This window comes from Xiphophorus couchianus, chromosome 18, assembly GCF_001444195.1.
Source record: "Xiphophorus couchianus chromosome 18, X_couchianus-1.0, whole genome shotgun sequence".
In the NCBI taxonomy this organism is placed as follows: domain Eukaryota; kingdom Metazoa; phylum Chordata; class Actinopteri; order Cyprinodontiformes; family Poeciliidae; genus Xiphophorus; species Xiphophorus couchianus.
This window is the reverse complement of record NC_040245.1, coordinates 28,438,085-28,456,678: the sequence shown is the minus strand read 5'-3', so window position 1 is coordinate 28,456,678 and position 18,594 is coordinate 28,438,085. Positions and strand designations below refer to the sequence as shown.

General features: G+C 38.6%; 1 protein-coding gene across 1 annotated transcript in view; it reads right to left on the bottom strand.

Moving 5' to 3' along the window:
- robo1 (roundabout, axon guidance receptor, homolog 1 (Drosophila)) overlaps positions 1-18,594 on the bottom strand; it is a 321,573-nt gene that overhangs the window by 272,752 nt on the left and 30,227 nt on the right. Inside the window, exon 2 of the mRNA XM_028045383.1 lies at positions 15,414-15,538. Within this exon, the coding sequence (XP_027901184.1) occupies positions 15,414-15,501 (88 nt within the window). The 5' untranslated portion in view covers positions 15,502-15,538. The remainder of the gene's footprint in view (positions 1-15,413; positions 15,539-18,594) is intronic.

Below are 18,594 nucleotides of genomic sequence, written 5' to 3'. Positions count from 1 at the left end.
CATGCTGCACCACCATCCTCCAACCAATTCCAGTCGTCTTTTTCATTTTTTTCGCCAGTGTCGATTATGTGACACGTGAAAAAAAGTGTTTCCATTGCAGTTTTGCGAAATACATGTATTGCAACCAGAAAAACACTTCATTCTAGCATAAAACAACTTTTTCTCTTAAAACTTGCTTTTTGAAATTGACTTGTTTCCATTAAGCAAATTTATTTTCGTAATTCCACTGAAGTGAATGAAAACGCAGCTAATGTTACACAGCTCCGCAGCTGAGCTGAATTTCAAAACATGGAGGAGATGGTCACATTTTCAGCTGACTTTAGCATATTAAAATAGGCTGCAGCACAATGAGAGTGTTCTGCACAATTTGAATGAGTTGCACATTTAGTGATATTGCCATTACTAACTCTAAGACATCAGTCTGTGTGTTATAGATTTAGTAGATCTTGTGTAAAACAGAGCAGGTTTGCTGAAAATATGTGCAGCTCCTTATTGCAAAAAGGGCAAAAGAAAATACAATTTCCTAGGAGCTTCTTAAAGCTATGACTTTTAGTTTGATTTCTTTTTAAAAATCGCATTCATTACAAAAATAGTCTAGGGGTGAAACGACTGATCTAATTAATTGCTATAAATGTATTATTGAAAATATCGTTGGCTAATTTATAAATTGATTAATAATTAACTGAAGTATACAGACTGAAAAAAGGCCAAGAAAAAGACCAGAACAAAATACTCAAAGCAGTATATTTATGTTTTACAAAACATATCTATTTTGCATTTAAGATAAAAAAAAAAATCTTTGCCTGTAAAAATGTTCTGTCCATAACCCCTCAAGTGGACTAAATTTTGCTTCTCCTGGTTCAAATTTTGTAAAATAAAGAATACTATGAATACTATGAAGTATGTCTTTTTGGCCAATTATTAATTGGTTAATCAAATAAAAACCACCGATCAGCCCTGCGCCTTATTAATGTTATGTCAAGAAGAAAGGGCTGAGTTTTGCAATGTAAGAAATATTTTTTAGCTGCAGATGAATCTTTTTCTACTGATGATCAAGTGTACACTAGGAATGCTATGTTAGGCAATAACATTTTAATTTTCTTATTTAAAAAGGACTAATTATTTGTTTATGTTATAAATTCTATTTCTAATACAGGATTTTAAAAAAGGGCCAAGTGGTTAAATGAAAAATCGGCAGAATGTGACAATTTTTGTATACGATTATTCACCAGAATAACAGAAAGAATAATCAATGAATGAAATAATTGTTAGCTGAACTCCTAGTTGAGTCTCCTTTCTTCAAGAACACCTTCTGCACTGAAGAGAGTTCTCAGCAGAGCAAAAGGCAATTTTATACATTTTATACTTTGTCTACTGATTGGCCAACCCAAGGCAGTTCAAGCATTTAATCATAATATGTCTAATAAGGATTGAATGTTAATACTGTTTGAGTGTGTCTACTAAACACTATTCTAATCTATGTGATAAACAGCAGAAAAAAGGCTAAAACAAAATCAAAAGTCTTTGACAACATGAACAAGAATGACACAGTGACATGAAGTGAGCTAAACACCTAAAACAAATAATACTTATTACAACAAGAGGGGATAAGTCATCCTGTTTCCCTTCGATACAGGTAGCCAGAGAAGACAGCACTGGTATCCAAATAACAAGTAGCGGTGTGTGTGAGAGCACAAACAACTACAGGGGAGTGTGACGTGCTGCTGCAGGAGCACAAACAGCTTCTTTAATAGAGAGAGGGATGTGAGGAGAAATTCATTTGCGAGATGACACTCTCTCACAGCCCCAAAGCACAAGCCCCATGAGAGGCCTGCTGTGGCTCAAAGGATGGGGGATGGATGTGTGTGTGTGTGAACCGGTGTATGTTTGTGTTTGTATGCGTGAAGGCCATATTGGGGAATGGGGTGAAGAGATGCAGAGGTGTCTGTGTCATGTCTATATGGAAATGCTTTAACCCTGCTAGATGCAAAGCTCTTCATAAAAACACCGGAATACAAGTTTACATACATCGATGCTGCTGGCAGGAACAATGAGCTATGACAGAATTCTATCTGGAAACAATGTGCACTATTACACCGCTGTCACACTCAACATCCTGCTGCTTACGTTTTCAACATGGCAGCAGCGCTACAAATTACAGCAGCATATCGGTTCAACTACAACAAAATTTATGTAAGAGATCCAACAAATAAACAAAGGACAATAATGTTGCTAAATTTTATGCTATGCTAATTAAATGCTTTGTCTGCACTGAGGAAGATTCACTCACCTCTGCATGCTGAATGTTTGAAATGGATGCGACAGTATCTGGCCTATTATCTGATTAATCCACCTAATAGAATAGAATAGAATAGAATAGAATAGAATAGAATAGAATAGAAGTACTTTATTCATCCCAGCAGGGAAATTACTTCGCAGTTACAGCATAGAGACAAGACAAGACAAGAGACAATACACAATAACAACGTCCGGGTGTTTAGTCTCGAGTTTGGCTGTGTCAGAGCTGATGACGTCACAGGCCACCGCTGCATCAGCTGATGGGGGAATGTAAACAGCGATCAAAATGGCGGACGTAAACTCCCTCGGTAAATAACACGGCCGCATTCCCACAGCCAGAAGTTCAATGTCCGGGCTACAAATCTGTTCCTTCACGTTAACATGACCGGGATTACACCACCTCTCACTCACATAAAGTGCAATCCCACCGCCCCTCTTCTTCCGACTTTTGGAAAAGTCCCTGTCCCCCCTCACCAAGGAAAATCCAGGGACCTCCACGCTGTATTCCGGAATAAGCGAGTGCAGCCAGGTTTCCGTGAAGCAGAAGATACTGCACTCCCAGTACTCCTTCTGGGTCCTGACCAGCGCAGTGAGTTTGTCTGTCCTATTTCCCAAAGACCTCACGTTCCCCACAATAATCGCCGGTAACGCTGGCCTGCGCCGTCTCCTCTTCTACCTCCGTTTAACTCCAGACCCGCAGCCCCGTCGTCTCCTCCGTAACTCCTCCGGGACCACAGGCCCGTCTCCGGGCAGCAGCAGAGGCCCACACAGCGCAATCAGTCGTTCATGCGAGCAAACAATGCCGCTACTCCGCTCGGCGAGGTTCTCCGCAACCAAGAGTAGAAAAAGTGGCAGAAGAACGCGGAGAACATCGACAGAACCACATCCAGCCATTGTGGAAAGCCCAACTGATGATCCATGGGTTCTTCAAGCACGGATCATTAATCGGTTACAGCAAATATACACAGACCAACACACACGACGGGAGCTGGGTCTGCAGGCAGCCAGCTGCGCCGGCGCCATCTTGACGAGTACTTGACGTCACATCAATTTTTGGGGCTACTAGACAAATAAATGGAAACATTTAACTATAAATTTTATATGGATCATCAACACATATAAAAATACACCACATACAAAATTGGTGGACAACACAGGTATACTTCGTACAAAGAGAAGGAGTTTATGTTTTTCAAAAACTGCTTAATTTTTTCTCAACATACAAAAAAACAACACACAATTATAAAACAATGAATTATAATTTTCAAATATTTTCTGTCATGCTCCCCTTGAAAAATAATTATTTCTCGCCCTCATCCCCCACCATCAAATTCAAAACCTGATACATTTCACTATTTACCTGTTTAAACCACTGTATGAGTTTCTTGCATCATCATTCAGGATACACTCACCTGATTATCAAAACAGCCTAAATTATAAGTTGCTGCAGAATATTTATTGGTTTTAGTCTTAAAACTAATTTTAAGTTCAGTTTATTAACTCAGTTTGTATTATTTAATCAGGACTTATTTAATCAGTCCTGATTAAATCAGGACTGAGCAGTCCTTTAAAAAAAATGTTTTTTATGGCTTAAAAAAAACATTTTTTAAAGTTTGGCTTAAGAATAATGTACATTTTTAAGCCAAACACAATAAGATTCAAAACTTTTTAAACTCTTCTGTAACACTTTTTGTGCTAAACTTTCAGTAATACCACTAGTATTTTGGCTTATCAAAAGAGATAAAAAGTGAATGACATTTAACATTTGCAGGAAAACCAAGGCGATGCAGGACTCATTGGATTTCCTGATGTTTTTCTGCTGGCTACAGTCTCTTGCCTCTGGCTCCTTCACGGTTTTCTTTTCATTTTCACAAATTTCTCCATCTCTCCTCCTCTGTCAGTTCTATATACCGGTGTGCCTGTTAGGGTGTACCAATCTAAATATCAATACCATCAATACCAAAGAGACTATTTGTATGGGATCAAGACTAGTGTGATCATATTAGTCCTTTTGTTTGCATTTTCTCTTCTATATATCCAGCATATTATTGGAATTTCCTCGGAGATCATGCCAGTGCATACACAGAAATAGAAATACCAAATACGAAGAGCTTACATTGTTGAATTTCAGAACAGGATTTCATACCTTTGTAATGTTTGTACACTTTTAATTGCCAAACATCTTTGTCCTGTATTTTATCATAATTAACTAACTGAAGTCAAATTATTACATGATAACAGCATTTCAAGAAACTTTATCAGCATCGGCATTAGTGATATTACTGCTGTATTGATATCAAAATTCCCAACATCTCTCACTCCTACGTCAAAGCTCACAAAACAACAACACTTGTGCCACTTCCAAAACTTTTGGTCATAACTTTAAATCAACCTAGTTTTAAATTAACTAATGCGGCTAAAATTCAAGGTGAGATCACACAACACACATGAAAAAATATGGCCTAATGCAGGAAATGGAGAAATGTAGACGAGGACATTTAATCCGCCTTGAATATGTGTGCATTGGCTTTAAAATCTACTCTGACTTAATGTAAAGATAACATCAAAACCCTCTAAAGACACAAAATGCGACATAATCAACACTAAAAAAGCAGGAGTAAACGCCCAGATTTCCTGGAGCAGATTCTGCATCATTAAATGAGAGCCTGAGGGTGGTGTGTGATGAGGGAACAGTAGCTAGTACTGCGCTCTGTAATTAAATGATGGCTGAGCAGAGCAAGAGACTGGGCGATGATAAGCACTGGGCTCTGCGCTCCAAGAAAAACTGAGTCACATCCTTTCAACAATATGTTCACATTTCATGGAATGTGCCGTTTGGTCCTTTTTTTGTGTAAAGTAAAATACACAAAGAAGAAGACAGACACAAAGATATGCAGATTCTTATTGTTTGAGATCTTACAAAATTGAAAGAAATACATATACAGTGCCTATAAAAAGTATTCACGTTTTATCATGATCAACAAAACTTGGCTTCTTGATTAAAAAAAGCCAAATAAAACTTCTTTAATGTCAAAGTAAAACTATTCAACCCAGCATGCAGTCTGAGAGGATCCGTCTCAGTCAGGCTGCAGTTTTTCTTTAGTCTTCCTGCTAAACTCAAACAGCTCTGTCAGGTTGGTGGGGATGAACAAACCTTTTCACGTCCTGCCACAAATTCTCTATCAAACTGAGGACTGGGCTTTGACTGGGCCACTCCAGAACATCCAAATTGTTGTCTTCCAATCATTTCTGTGCAGCTTTAGCTGGATGCTTCAGGTTGTCTTGCTTGAAAATAATTATTCTCTGAAGACGTAGTTCTCAGGCAGTTGGAATCTAATCGTCCTCTAGGATTGTCCTATGTTACATTTTACCTTCTTCCAGGGCCTGCTGCCCAGAAGCACCAGCACCATGCTTCACAGTGTCAATGCTGGATTTTTGGTTATGTGAAGTGCCAACCAAAAATAGTGTCTTGTCTAATGACCAAAAAGCTAAATTTTTTTCCTTGTCAGACTAAAGAATTTCTTCCACTTGAACAGGGAGTGTCCCTCTGACCTTGATCTGACTTTTCTTCTGCAGTGGTTTTCTTATTGCCAATAAAGCTCTGACTGGTGACATTCCTGGGGGAAAGTTGTTGTACGCCAAGTAGTCATGGTGACCTGGTGTCCTCTCTTACTAGTCTTCTTTTTGGATGGTCATTCAGGTTGTGAGGAAGGCCTGATCTAGGCAGGTTTACACTTTGGCCATATTCCTTCCATTTCTTGATGATGGATTGAACTCAACTCAAGAAGATGTTCAGGCTTTTGAGATTTTTTGTATCCATCCCCCTGACTTACACTTTACAATAACATTTTCTCTGATTTGGTTGGAATGTTCTTCCGTCTTTGTGCTGTAATGCACCCAGGAATACCTATTAGCCAGTTGAATGAATGATCTTTATACCACAACTTTAGATACTCGCTACACTGAGGTGATCTGCGTTTGACTGATTGTGAAACTGCTAGCACCAATAGGGAGAAACATTTGTGCAATCACATGCTTATTTAATTGTAATTTAAACTGTACATTTACATAAAAAAATGTTGCAGGGGATGAATTCATTTAACATATATTGTGAATGACTTGAAATATGGTTGATTACAAGAGTGATAAAACCAGTGATTCACAATATAAATGCATTAACATGACTCATGTTTCCTTAAACAAATGAACTTGTTTTTCATGTTATGATTCCAACCTTAAAAATCTTTCATTTGGCTGTTAGGTTGACCAACACATCATCGTGGAATGTAAGGAAAATGATTCATAAAATAAAAACCTAAACAGAACAGCACATGTTTAATTCAGTCTCCTTTCCTTTATTAGCCTTAAACAGAATCCAGTGCAACCAGTTTCCTACACAGGTCAGCTAATTCATAAACAGAATCCACATGAGTGTCATTTAATCACAGGCTCACCGGAGAGGTCAGAGGAAAAACAGTGAAGAAGGCGGTATTGTGTTAAGAAAACAATAACTCAACCTATGAATATTTCACAGAGCAGTGCTCAGTCCATTCTGTGACAGATAAAGTGGTAAATGATAAAACCTATCAAGACACCGTCGTGCGCTAACTCTGAAACCTTGACAAGAACATTAGTCAGAGAAACACAAAAAAAGCCCATTAAATTTCTATTCTATTCTGCAAAGTATCAACTCAGGGGGCCGAAAACAAACGCACAGCATAGTTTCTGACTTGCCGTGCGTATTGTTTGTGTCATTTCCATTTCACTTCATAGTTATGCTTCACTTTATGTTGGTTTATCACAGAAACGTTTTTGACAAAATCTGTGTTCAGGGCATAGGTATGGATACCTCTGCAAGGCACTATACTTGTATACAACCACCAATAATAGCAAGGACAGGGCAAAAGGGAAATTCTGGAGAGCAAACGAAGAATGTATCAAAGTGCTGCAACAAATAGAGAATCTCAGCAAAATTACCTCCCAGACACAAATCCAACAATCAATACGAGTTTCAGAATGCCTCAACTTTAGCTTCACTCTTCTACTTTTGTAATATTTTTGCCGTGTAATGTCAATGTGAACAAGTGCACACAGTTCCAATAATTTCTTGACATGCCATGCGGTGTTGTTGTGCCAAGTTATGGCCTTGTTTTAGTCTCATGCAACCAAAGTCTGGATGGTTAGTTTTCTTCTGAAATGCACTTAAATGAAAGCAAACTAAGCAATAACTGGAATATCTATTGACACAAAAGTGTCAGGACAGGATGAAGCTTGATGTTTTGCTTTGAGGAATTAGTGAACTCAGAGGACAGAGCTGATAAGAGGGTTCCTTTGACAAAGCTGTTCAATATGTCTTAATGGAAAGAGTCGTGTCACTAAATTGTATCATTCCACTGAAAATAAACATTCTGTCAAGAGAATTTCATTACATAAAATGCCACATCTTCCATCTTCTCTCTCTGCCCCCCAATAACACTGCATGCTCCCCCGAGAAAGGAGAGCAAAAGTGGTGAAATGAGGATTTCTCTCTGAAATACAATTACCAGGCGTTCTGCAAAGTGCTGTAAAAAGCAATCAGGAGTCACTTTTAAAGTTGGCAAGAGAGACACACACTGAGTATTTAATGCTGCGGTGTTTCATTTTGACTTTTTCATTGGGAAAAAGCTTTTCCTGCCCTCTGCCAAGCAAAGTTTCCTGTGCCGACGCCAGGCGGGCTTTGAATTCTCTCAATGGGGGGATTGAAGATGATTACAACTATCTCTGAAAAATGGCAGCGACTCCATGGACTTGTGGGCTTGACGTTAAAGCGCTCTGCCTCATTTTTCTTTGGCCTCAGCTTCAAATTAAATCAGGGAGAAGGGAGTCGACCTTCAGATATCAGCAGACCCAATATGCTTACTAGGATGCATTTGAGAAAATGGCCACTGATCAAGATTTATGGAGTGAGGCTCTACCGCGCGTCAAGAATGATACGAGTCTCATCCACGGCGAAATTAAATGTCAAATTAGGACGGGAGCGCGCGCGTGTGCCGGGTGGTCGGCTCATTTATGAGAATGAGCTAATGGGTTTTTGTTCGCAAAATATAGTGAGATTTCAATAAAGTGCCTTGGATGGAGCGGCGGTCTGAGAGAATAAGGCGAAAGCCTGAGTGTCAGACAGAGTGCTTATAGAGCAGAGCACTAATAAGGAACGCGTCAGCAGGACAGCGGCAGCAGATCCATTCTCCTCCAGGCTCCATCTTGGCAGTACCTGTTATAAACTTCCTTTGCCGTCTTGCACAATTGGTTCTGTAATTTAAAAAGGTCAGCGTGGCTCCTGTGTAATTCAATACTCTCATGGTGCTGTATTAACCACATATTTAATCACCCTCAGGGTGGTATGCAAACTGAATGCTTAATGTAAAGGTAAGGAAGAGGGGGGTGACCGGCAGTAAAACATGAGCCCAGGCGTCCGCCGTATGTAGAGAACGATTATATTCTGGAAGAAGAAGATGTTCTCAACGTTTTTTAAGCAAAGAAATCAGATGTTATGGAAAAAAAGAGTATTTTACGTTGGTTTGTATTCAATTTGCCTCAGTGTGACAGTTATATTGCTATCTTATGGAGTTCACTTGTCAAGACAATCCAGTTAAAGGGCAGCATCACAGATAAACAATCACGAGTGGTTTGAGGGAAAACAAACTTTTTTATGAGAAAAAACTATGAATATTGAATTTTTGACAGTGGTAGTGGCAACAAATGACACGACACAATCTTTAAAGTTTATAACATCAACTGCCTGTGGTGTTAGATGAACACCATGGTATTTCTTGTGATATTAAAGACCGTCTCTGGAAGCACTATTTATTGTTGCATTTGAATTGTTGCATTTGACTTGGTTTAGCAAAGTAAGTTAAAAGCTCCAGATATGAAGTGGCTGGAGTTAAGCTTGATTTCCTGTTGTGCCTTTGTTTGGAGTAGTTTGGAGTAAAGGAAGTACTTCTTAAGTTGACCTTGACAGAGAAAGCCAGTCAAGCTGTCAGCAGGCTGGCTAACAACACAAGATCATAGTACTATTAATGAAGCTCCCACCACCAGCATTTATATTTGTTCCAAAGAAACATTGATTGTAAAGATCAAGGATGTGTAAGAATTGTTCAAATATCAGAGTTGGCTAAACACTAAAAGCTATTGATGCAAAAGTTGGGATCCAATGTGCTCCTTCATACTAGTGACAACGCAAAAGCTAATTTTGCCAATTTCTACGATGCCTAGATTACAGTTGATTCTCTCCAATTTGTTTTGACAAAAACTAAAACCATTGACTTTAAAGCGCAGCGGAAGTCCCAACATAAAGTTAATAATCAAATAAATAGGGTTACAGGATTACCAAGTGGACTGTCGAGATGTCACAATCTCCACTATTTTAATATTTCTCTTAGTGTGGTGTAATTTATTGAGATACTTTTTAGAAAATGTTTGACAAATATTGTTTTAAAGGGCAGATTTTGGAGGTTTTGCATCTATTTGTGAACACACAGAAAGAGTGTTTAATATTTTTTTATTTTTGGCATTATGACCACATAAAACAGACATACATGAAAACTACAATATAGTGAAACTCACTACGCCTAATAATGCTACACTTTTTTAAAAACAAGTCCGTGAATGCTAACTGTAAAAAAAATGTTTGCTAAAATTTCATCTCTTTAACGGAGGATTATGGCCACACAAAGAAATTATTATTATTATTTTTTCTTTTGTCATGATGTGTTGAAGGTGGACCCAAAAGCAGCTGGCAAAAAAATGTAGAACGATCGTGAGTATTTTATGAAATGAAATCCAAATCTAACTACACAAAGGAACATCCAAAGGAGCACAAAATAATCCAAAGTAAAATCCAAAACTGCAAACACATGGAGATACAGAGGAACATAAGGGGAGTGATGAGACGGACTGGCAAGTTGTGATGGAGAGGGAGGAGCTTAAATACTGGGCGGTAGCAAATGGTACACTGGACCTAGCTAGATGAGATAACTGATTGCAGGTGTGAGTAGTTGGCACAGGAGCTAGCTGAAGGGTGGAGAGAAGGTGGTATATAAGATATTCTGGGAATACGAAAGGGAGGAAACACCAGGGAGCTGAAAATACTTCTAATACTACAGAAAACCTGACAAACTAGAAGAGGGAAAAACCTAAACGAACCTAAACAGAAACAAGGCTGATCTAACAAAAATAAGAACAAAGTAACATAGAGTTAGAGTAACTAGAAGGACTAAACAAAGAAATAACCTAGTTAGAATCCCTAAAGAAAGATGGACATACAGTAGATTCAGACAAAAAGACTAAGTAAACCTAAAGTGACAAAATAAAAAACACTAGACACACTACGGGGGAGCTAGAAGGACTTAAAAAATAACCTAACTGGGATTACTAAAGGAAGATGGGCATAGATGTAGACATAACAGAACTAAACCTAAGGTAGCAAGACAAGAAAACTCCACACACTACGAGGAAGCTGAAATAAGGAAAGCCAGAAACAAGACAATACTAACAGGAATAATTTACATCAAAATATTAAAACTAAAATGACCATGAAGGGCTAAACTAAAGTGAACTAAAACATAATGATAAATAAGATGAAAAGCAAAACCAAACCCAAAAGCCCCCCAAGTCCTGACATCTTTTTCATTTTTAGAATAGTCATGCGACAATAAAGCCAAAAAATACAATAAAGTCGCAATTACATGAGAATAAAGTCCCAATATTAATATAGTGAAGTTGTAATAATATAAAACAAAGTTGCAATAATACAAGAATAAAGTCATATTACCCAAATAAAGTTATAATATTCAGTCAAGTCCAGTTTGTTAGTACAGCACATTTCAACAACAAGGCACTTCAAAGGTGTTTACACCTTACAACATAATAACCAAACAGTAACCAATTAAGCAGCAATAAACATTACGTTTAGTCAAACACCATCATCGAAATCATTAAGCGAATATACATCACATATATTGATCAATGTTGAAGCTATTAAGAATCAAAGGCAACTCTAAACAGCTGGGATTTTAGCTTTGATTTAAAGGAACTCAGTGTTCCAACAGTTTTGCAGTTTTTTGGATGTTTGTTCCAGATTAGTGGAGCATAAAAACTAAATGCTGTTTGTCTCTGTTCGCTTCTGGTTCTTAATCTTTTGACATATTAGCATCACATTGCAATCAGTAGCAAAACTTTGAAACAATTGTCCAAATGACTGTTTATGTTAAAGAAACAAAAAAAACACATAGTTGACGAACTAGTTACATTAGATCTTGATAACCCTATTAAAGTTTTTGCCTTATAAAAAGACTTTATTGTAATTGTACATACAGTATTTTCTTGGTAATATGGTGTCTTTACTCTTATAATCTAATGATTTTATTGTTGTAATACTATGGCTTTATTCTCATAATATTGTGACAATTCCCATTACTTGAAAAAAAGCTGCTTAGTCTGGCTCAAATCCTCCTTTACAAGATTCATTCTCGTGGAATGATGTGGCATATTGCCTTGTCCTGGAAGACTGGACGTATCATTGCCCCCTTTTTATTGACCCTCCGATTTACAGAAAATACCAACTGTATTTCCATGAAACAGAACATAAATTTTAATTCAAACTGTACATAAAACAAAATCTATACGCTCCTTTAAAACACTGTAGACCAGGATAAATGGCTCCCTGCAAAGTCGATTCATGGCGGCTATGATACAGTAAAAGTTAAGGCATGTCAATACCGTTTATGATTCAGCTTGTTTGTCATCCGTCATGTAGCAGAAAAGCAGAGCCAGATAAATTCACTTTGTTCTGTGGCTGCATATTAAGCTCTAAGCGCTGCCAAAACGTTGGCATCCGCTCAAGTCTTCGCCTAATTGCATTATATACAGACGCAGACCGAGCATGGAAGCCGCTCGAGATATCCTTCAGGCCACTAAAACGGTTAAGATAAAGTGGAGCGGCTGAGATATTAATCCACCATTCTGACCTTCCTATCGTTACCCATACATACCGCGACAGATATTACAACTTCCTGCTCGAGTATTGATCATGTTTTATTAACTGAAGAATGACCCGGTACGAACATAAATTCTAATAGACAAATGTGAGTGCGAGAGAATCTGCACTCAGGAAAGTGGAACATAACTTATGATTCTGAGAGGGTTGGCTACGCCGCTATACCGCACAATAAACAGAAAAGGAGGAAGTGACTTCCATAAAAGACAAGAGAAAGGGTTTTTTTGCGTTTTAGAACAGAGATTATCTAAAAGAAAAGGTCAGTCCCGACGTATGAAAAACCATGCAAATCAAACCGAAGCCTTTATATTTGTCTTTATTTCTGACACACATAAGAGAAAGATTCCCCCCCCATCCCTTTTTTCAAACCCGGCTCCTCTTAATCCAGGTATTTATGAAATTCCTTCTTTACGATGATGACACACGCTGAAAGCAGAGTACACACCTCAGATCTGACAACCCTTCTGTAGTCGGGGTGAATCTTCACAAAGGCTGAACATACTGCTGCAGGCAGCAGGCGCCTTAAATAGAAGAAGAAATTCAAATGTTCTGACACAATATCTGCCACTTGAGTTTCCTGTAGGTTTTATTTCACTCAGCAATACGTGATCGAGTTCGGAAAAGATAAACACTTTTTTATTGTTGTTTGATGCTCAACGAGTAGGTGTTGTGTTGTTATAGGAACTGCTACTAGTCAGATGATGATGCTACAAATTACTCATCAACAGTTGCTAATTATGGTGCTAGGAGAAGTCATCGAGTGTCACACCGACATGTATACTGGTACTTTTGGATACTGGGGGAAACGTATCACGTTGAAGTTGGCAGGTAAACTGCTTTGAAGATAGCGGCGGCAAGAAAATAATACAGAAAAGAAAGGAGTAGGTAGCATGAAGGGATGGTGGGTAGAGAGAATGAATGAAAGGTGAGAGGTAATCTAAAGCAGCAGACACACCAGAATAAGAAAGCAGCTCCTCTAAGTAGGGCTGCAGGGACCTGTCGTCCCGCCTGATCAGGATGAGATGGAAACAGAGTGATGGCAACACGCTGTAACTATGGCGACTGTCGAACGTCGTTACGATAAAAATACATAGCACAGGTACCTTTCTTATTTAAGCAAAGCGCAAGGGAGGTTGTCAGGCAAGATGTGATTCACGCTAAAACTCTGACATCTTAAGTAATTAGGAGGTGTACGAGATTAAATTAATTGCAAAATAAGTGGTTTGTTTTGGAAAAAAGGATTAAAATAAAAAACTGTTTTACAGAGGTGAACATATTTTGAATAAATAGATACAAATTCCATTGGATACAACTACCTTTTGGATTTTTTCTACCTATTAAGGGTGTAGTCAGACCTGACACGTTTGTTATACTTTAAACAGATAAAAATTTTGGTCCAAGTTCTGGTCCAAACAAACTCTGGTGCGAAGATACAGCAAAAATACCTGTATCAACTACAGGAAATGTACTTTTTTTTGGACTTCATGAGCTGGGCAATAATGTAAAAATTAGCCCTTCAGTGTCGCTAACACTACTACTGCCTGTAGTGACTGTAAAGAAATAATAAAGTTCAGTTTTGGTCCAGACCACACAAGCAAACCAAAGGAGTTTTTTGATGTGAATCCACCCTAAGTTACACTAATAGAAGAATGTAACTTATATTCTCCACATCAAAGTAAACAGACATGCTGGTAAAGCTAGATAAAAAGAAAGACTTCTGATATCTGAAGAAAAATAATAGCATACTGGAAGTACGTGCTCTGGTCAGAAGAAACCAAAATTGGCATTGAAGAACAATGAGACGTATGGAGGAAAAACCAACATTGCACATTATCAACACTATGACACACGGTGGTGGCAGCATCAAGGTGGCTGCATGGGGCAAAATATTTAATTAGGCTTTAAAGAATTCTTAGTTTAAATATTAGACTAGACTTAGACTTATTTTATTGTCAATGCACAAAGAAACATAAGTGAAATTGGCAATGAAATGTCATTGCTTGGCCACCGGAGAACACACAAAAACACAAGTGTGCCTACATAATATACAAATAATAATATATTGCTAAATATATATAACTAAGTATTTCAAGCAGTCTTAGACAGTCTTAGTGATGGGATTGTTGAGCAATCTGATGGGCAGTAGGAGACAACTATTTCTGAGTCTGGCTGTTCAAAGGTTTGGTACTAAGCTCTAAATTTTAGTCAAACTACGTGACTTCTATTAAAAAATACTCACAGCCAAGATCCCAACACAGCAAATGAATCAAATCAAATGAATCAATGAATCAAGTTCATTGCTTTTATATTCATTTTGAGCTCAGCTGCAAGGACACATTGGGATTTTTTGTACATGCATTTTCTCAAACTAAATATTTGTGGTGTATTATGTGGAGCGGGTGAGATTATGCAAAAAAACCTGTGTTATACAAAAAAAATTCTAAGACAGTTAAAATATCTCTATCTCATATGCAGTTTGTAACATTTTGCATTCAAATATTTGAAATTAATTTTCAACAGTGTATAATCCATGTATACTCTAGAGCAGAGGTGGGCAACTCCAGGCCTCGAGGGCCGGTCTCCTGCAACTTTTAGATGCATCTCTACTTCAACACACCTGAGTCAAATAATGAGGTCATTAGCAGGACTCTGGAGAACTTGACTGCACTTAGGAGGTGATTCAGCTGTTGGATTCAAGCGTGTTGGACCAGGGAGACATCTAAGAGTTGCAGGACACCGGCCCTCGAGGACCAGGATTGCCCACCCCTGCTCTAGAGTCACATGATACAAGCAACTCCTAACTGAGAATCTGGAATATCTTAGGAAATCAAATTGCCAGAAACTGTTTTATCACTGGTAGTGAAAAACCTTTTGGTTTTGAGCTAAATAAAATTGTTGCAATTTTTTTTGCGAAATGACTTTTTTCAGTAATGAGTCCCAGTCTACGACGGTGTCAAACATACGACGGCCAGACAATCACTCACACTGAAAGATGCTGACAAATCATGAAGATGGAGCGCAGCACAGACTTCACTAATGGGAGGACATGCCGGTTAGAGAAGAACATAAAAACTCTTACCTGGGGCTAAAGGAGCGTCTTCGGCCTGAGCCAGCTGAAGCAGAACCATTATTACAATGGGGGTCGTCCCCAACCAGGCGCCACGCATCACGGTGCTCACTGTCCTGGCATCACTTGACGTAAAACTGGGAAAAGGAAAAACAAAACCACTGAGTGTTGTTTACAAGGTTTTATGGAGCTTTAAAATAACATGAAAACATTTTATTTATATGGCATTTGATCAAATTAACTTCCACAAGAGTTTCTCAAATATGTCTGATTATTCAGCTGTTATGAGAAATTGGATAAGATTACAGAGATTTGAACGTTCAATGGACTGATAAAGCAACACTGGAAATGTTTGGACATTTGGACCAGAACTATGTCTGGCATGGGCAAAACTAGGGCAAGCCCAACATGATAATTGATCAATAATGATGTGGGTTTGTTTTTTTTCTATGGCAGGAGGTGCCCATCTTGATCATGTGTTGGTGTCATGGATTCCCAGAAAACTCAGGTCATAAAGAAAAATGCATCAACTTCCATCAGTGATCACCAGACTTCTAAACAAGGCAATGATGCCAATCACACCAACCAGAGTTTGGTTGACAAATGTAATGTCATCAGCTGCATTTCCATTGACCATATAGTTGCACGAATTGGAATTACGAAAATAAATTTGCTTAATGGAAGCCCACCAATTTTCAAAGAAATTCTCACTTTTATATGAAAAGCTTTTGAGATATGATGAGGTGCTTTTTGAGGTGTATCAAAATTAGAGTATTTCACTAAACTGCAATGGAAAAGCTTTCCTCACATCGCACAAGTCACGTCATCAACAAGTGGATGTTACTGCTGGCAGAAAAGATGAAGAAGACAACAGGAAGTGATAGAAGCATCATTTCGCAGCCTGTTTTAATGACTTATCGCGTGAACAAACTTATTCAGTTGAGATTTTCATTTTGCTTCTCACTTAATGAAGACATGAAGAATTGCGAAACTGTTTTTCCAACATTAGTAGAATATCAACAAAGCTTTACGCATGTTTGTAATGAAAACGCGTCTATGGAGAGCTGGAACATTGGAGTTCTCAAGAACGAAATTTAAAATCAGGTTGAATAATCTTTGGTGGGATTTAGGGAAGACAGTTGTATCACAAAAGTGATCAAATATCAGTGAGCAAGAGGAAAAAGATTCCAAACAAGAGATGAAAGAAGCTTTTTTTACCCCTCCAGGGGGTCTTTTGTGGGCTCTAGTGTCCCTTATATGATAGTAGACTGACAGGAAACGGGGAAGGAGAGGGGGGAAGACATGTGGCAAATGTCGTCGGGTGTGGGAGTCGAACCCGCGACGGCCGCGTCGAGGACTGAAGGCCTCCAAATACGGGTCGCGCTAACCAGTACGCCACCATGGCACGCGCTGAAAGAAGTTTTTAAACCTTTAGGGAAGTCTTAAAAGCTAAAGAGGCTGCACAAAGAACTAAAGTTGAGGGTGAAACAATGTCCGTGTTTAACAAGTTTCATTTTTTATTTGAAATTCAAGCTAAGTCAACTTCTGTTGCTGAATAAATAAATGGTTTTGTTATTTAGTGATTATTTGTTTAGTGTCTTATGAAGTGAGAGAGCTGAATACTTCATATTTTTGCTCTATGTGTTTTATTTTTGCTTGTCTTAGCTCTTCTCATCAGCAGTAGGAATTCCCTTCCAAACCACCGTCATCTGTTCTGATAATATTAGGCCTGGAACTCCAGCAGGCAGGGACTGAAACATTAAACGCACAACAAATTCCCCTCACACTGATATCAGACAAGAGAGACAAAAGCATCTGAGTTTAGTGGTGTATGGGTGTGTGTGTGTGTGTGTGTTTGAGTGAGACAATGCCACCGTGCAGTCATCACCTGCACGCGGTGACAGAGATCGTCTGCTGCGGGAAAATAAATCGGAGGATTCTCTGGATCAGCCATCTGTGGAGCAACCTGTTCACCCTTGTTTGATTACATCCAGCGGGCCCGACAGCCCCGACATTCTATACGTCTCCCGCGCTCTCTCTCTTGTCTCTCCGTGTCTCACTCTCTTCAGACTTCCCTCTTCCCCCAAACACAGCTTTGCAATGTGACTTACTCTCTGCAGCCCTTTCCTCAGTCATGACGCACTCCTCGAATTGGCTATGCTTCACCTCAAATATGATGGACTTGCTTTGTCGTGAATACCAAGGCAGCGACACAATGACTGAGCCTACGCCAGGCTTCCATCTTCACATTTAGCATTTAGCGTAGCTCCTTCAGGGCTAAAAGAAGCAACACGTGCATTCATGAAAAGGAAATACATTATTATATTGCCGTATTTCTTGACATAGTCCACAGAGTCGAATGCCTAGGGGGCTAACTGCTGAAAAGAGCTCCACTTTGAAACTTATATAGTTAACATTTCTAACATGTTAACGTCAGCTGGCGTTGAGCTAAGTAATGCTAGCGGGTAGTTTTGTTGCTGTTAGAAGCAACAAAACCATGTTATCATGTTATCTGTAACTTCTAATACATCAGTTGCACGGTTTGTGCTTTCCACCTGAATTAGCTGAGGCTAATTTTAGCTTTAGCGTTTAGAAACAGTTTGAAGCTGATGTTAGAACAGCCTTACATGAGTTTACATGCTGAATGGTTGTTGAATAGTATTTCTTCTGTGAATAGAAGGTGAAATCATACCACCTCAAAAATGAAATATTTCTTTTTTAAAAACTCAAATATCTTTTTATCAGGCCCATCACTAGTTATAGTTTGGGTCCTGCTGTTGTTCATAAGCAGTGTAAAGTTAAGTGTCAGGAAGGAGCTGAAGTGCAGCAGAGAGCAAGGGGGAAAGTATAAGCAGTCCATACACAAGCCTGATTGACAGCGCTAAGCCCCTCCTCCTGGCTCTGATTGGTTGTTTCTGGCAGAGATTATATCTATGCATTTGAAAGGAGAACTATATAAATAAGGAGGCAGAGGAGCTCTTTTTTTCCCATTTTATACAGTCACAACATGATGACGGTTTTAACAAATATGCAAAAAGGTGGGGGGGGGGGTTTGTAAAAGTTACATACTGCAGCTTATAAGGGGGTTTTTTTTTACAACTTTGTAAGTTATGAAGCTTACAACAAGGTTACATTATAAAACAGTGCTAAGCACTGAGTTTCTCTTAAGCCAAAAAGGCCCATGGGAAAAGCT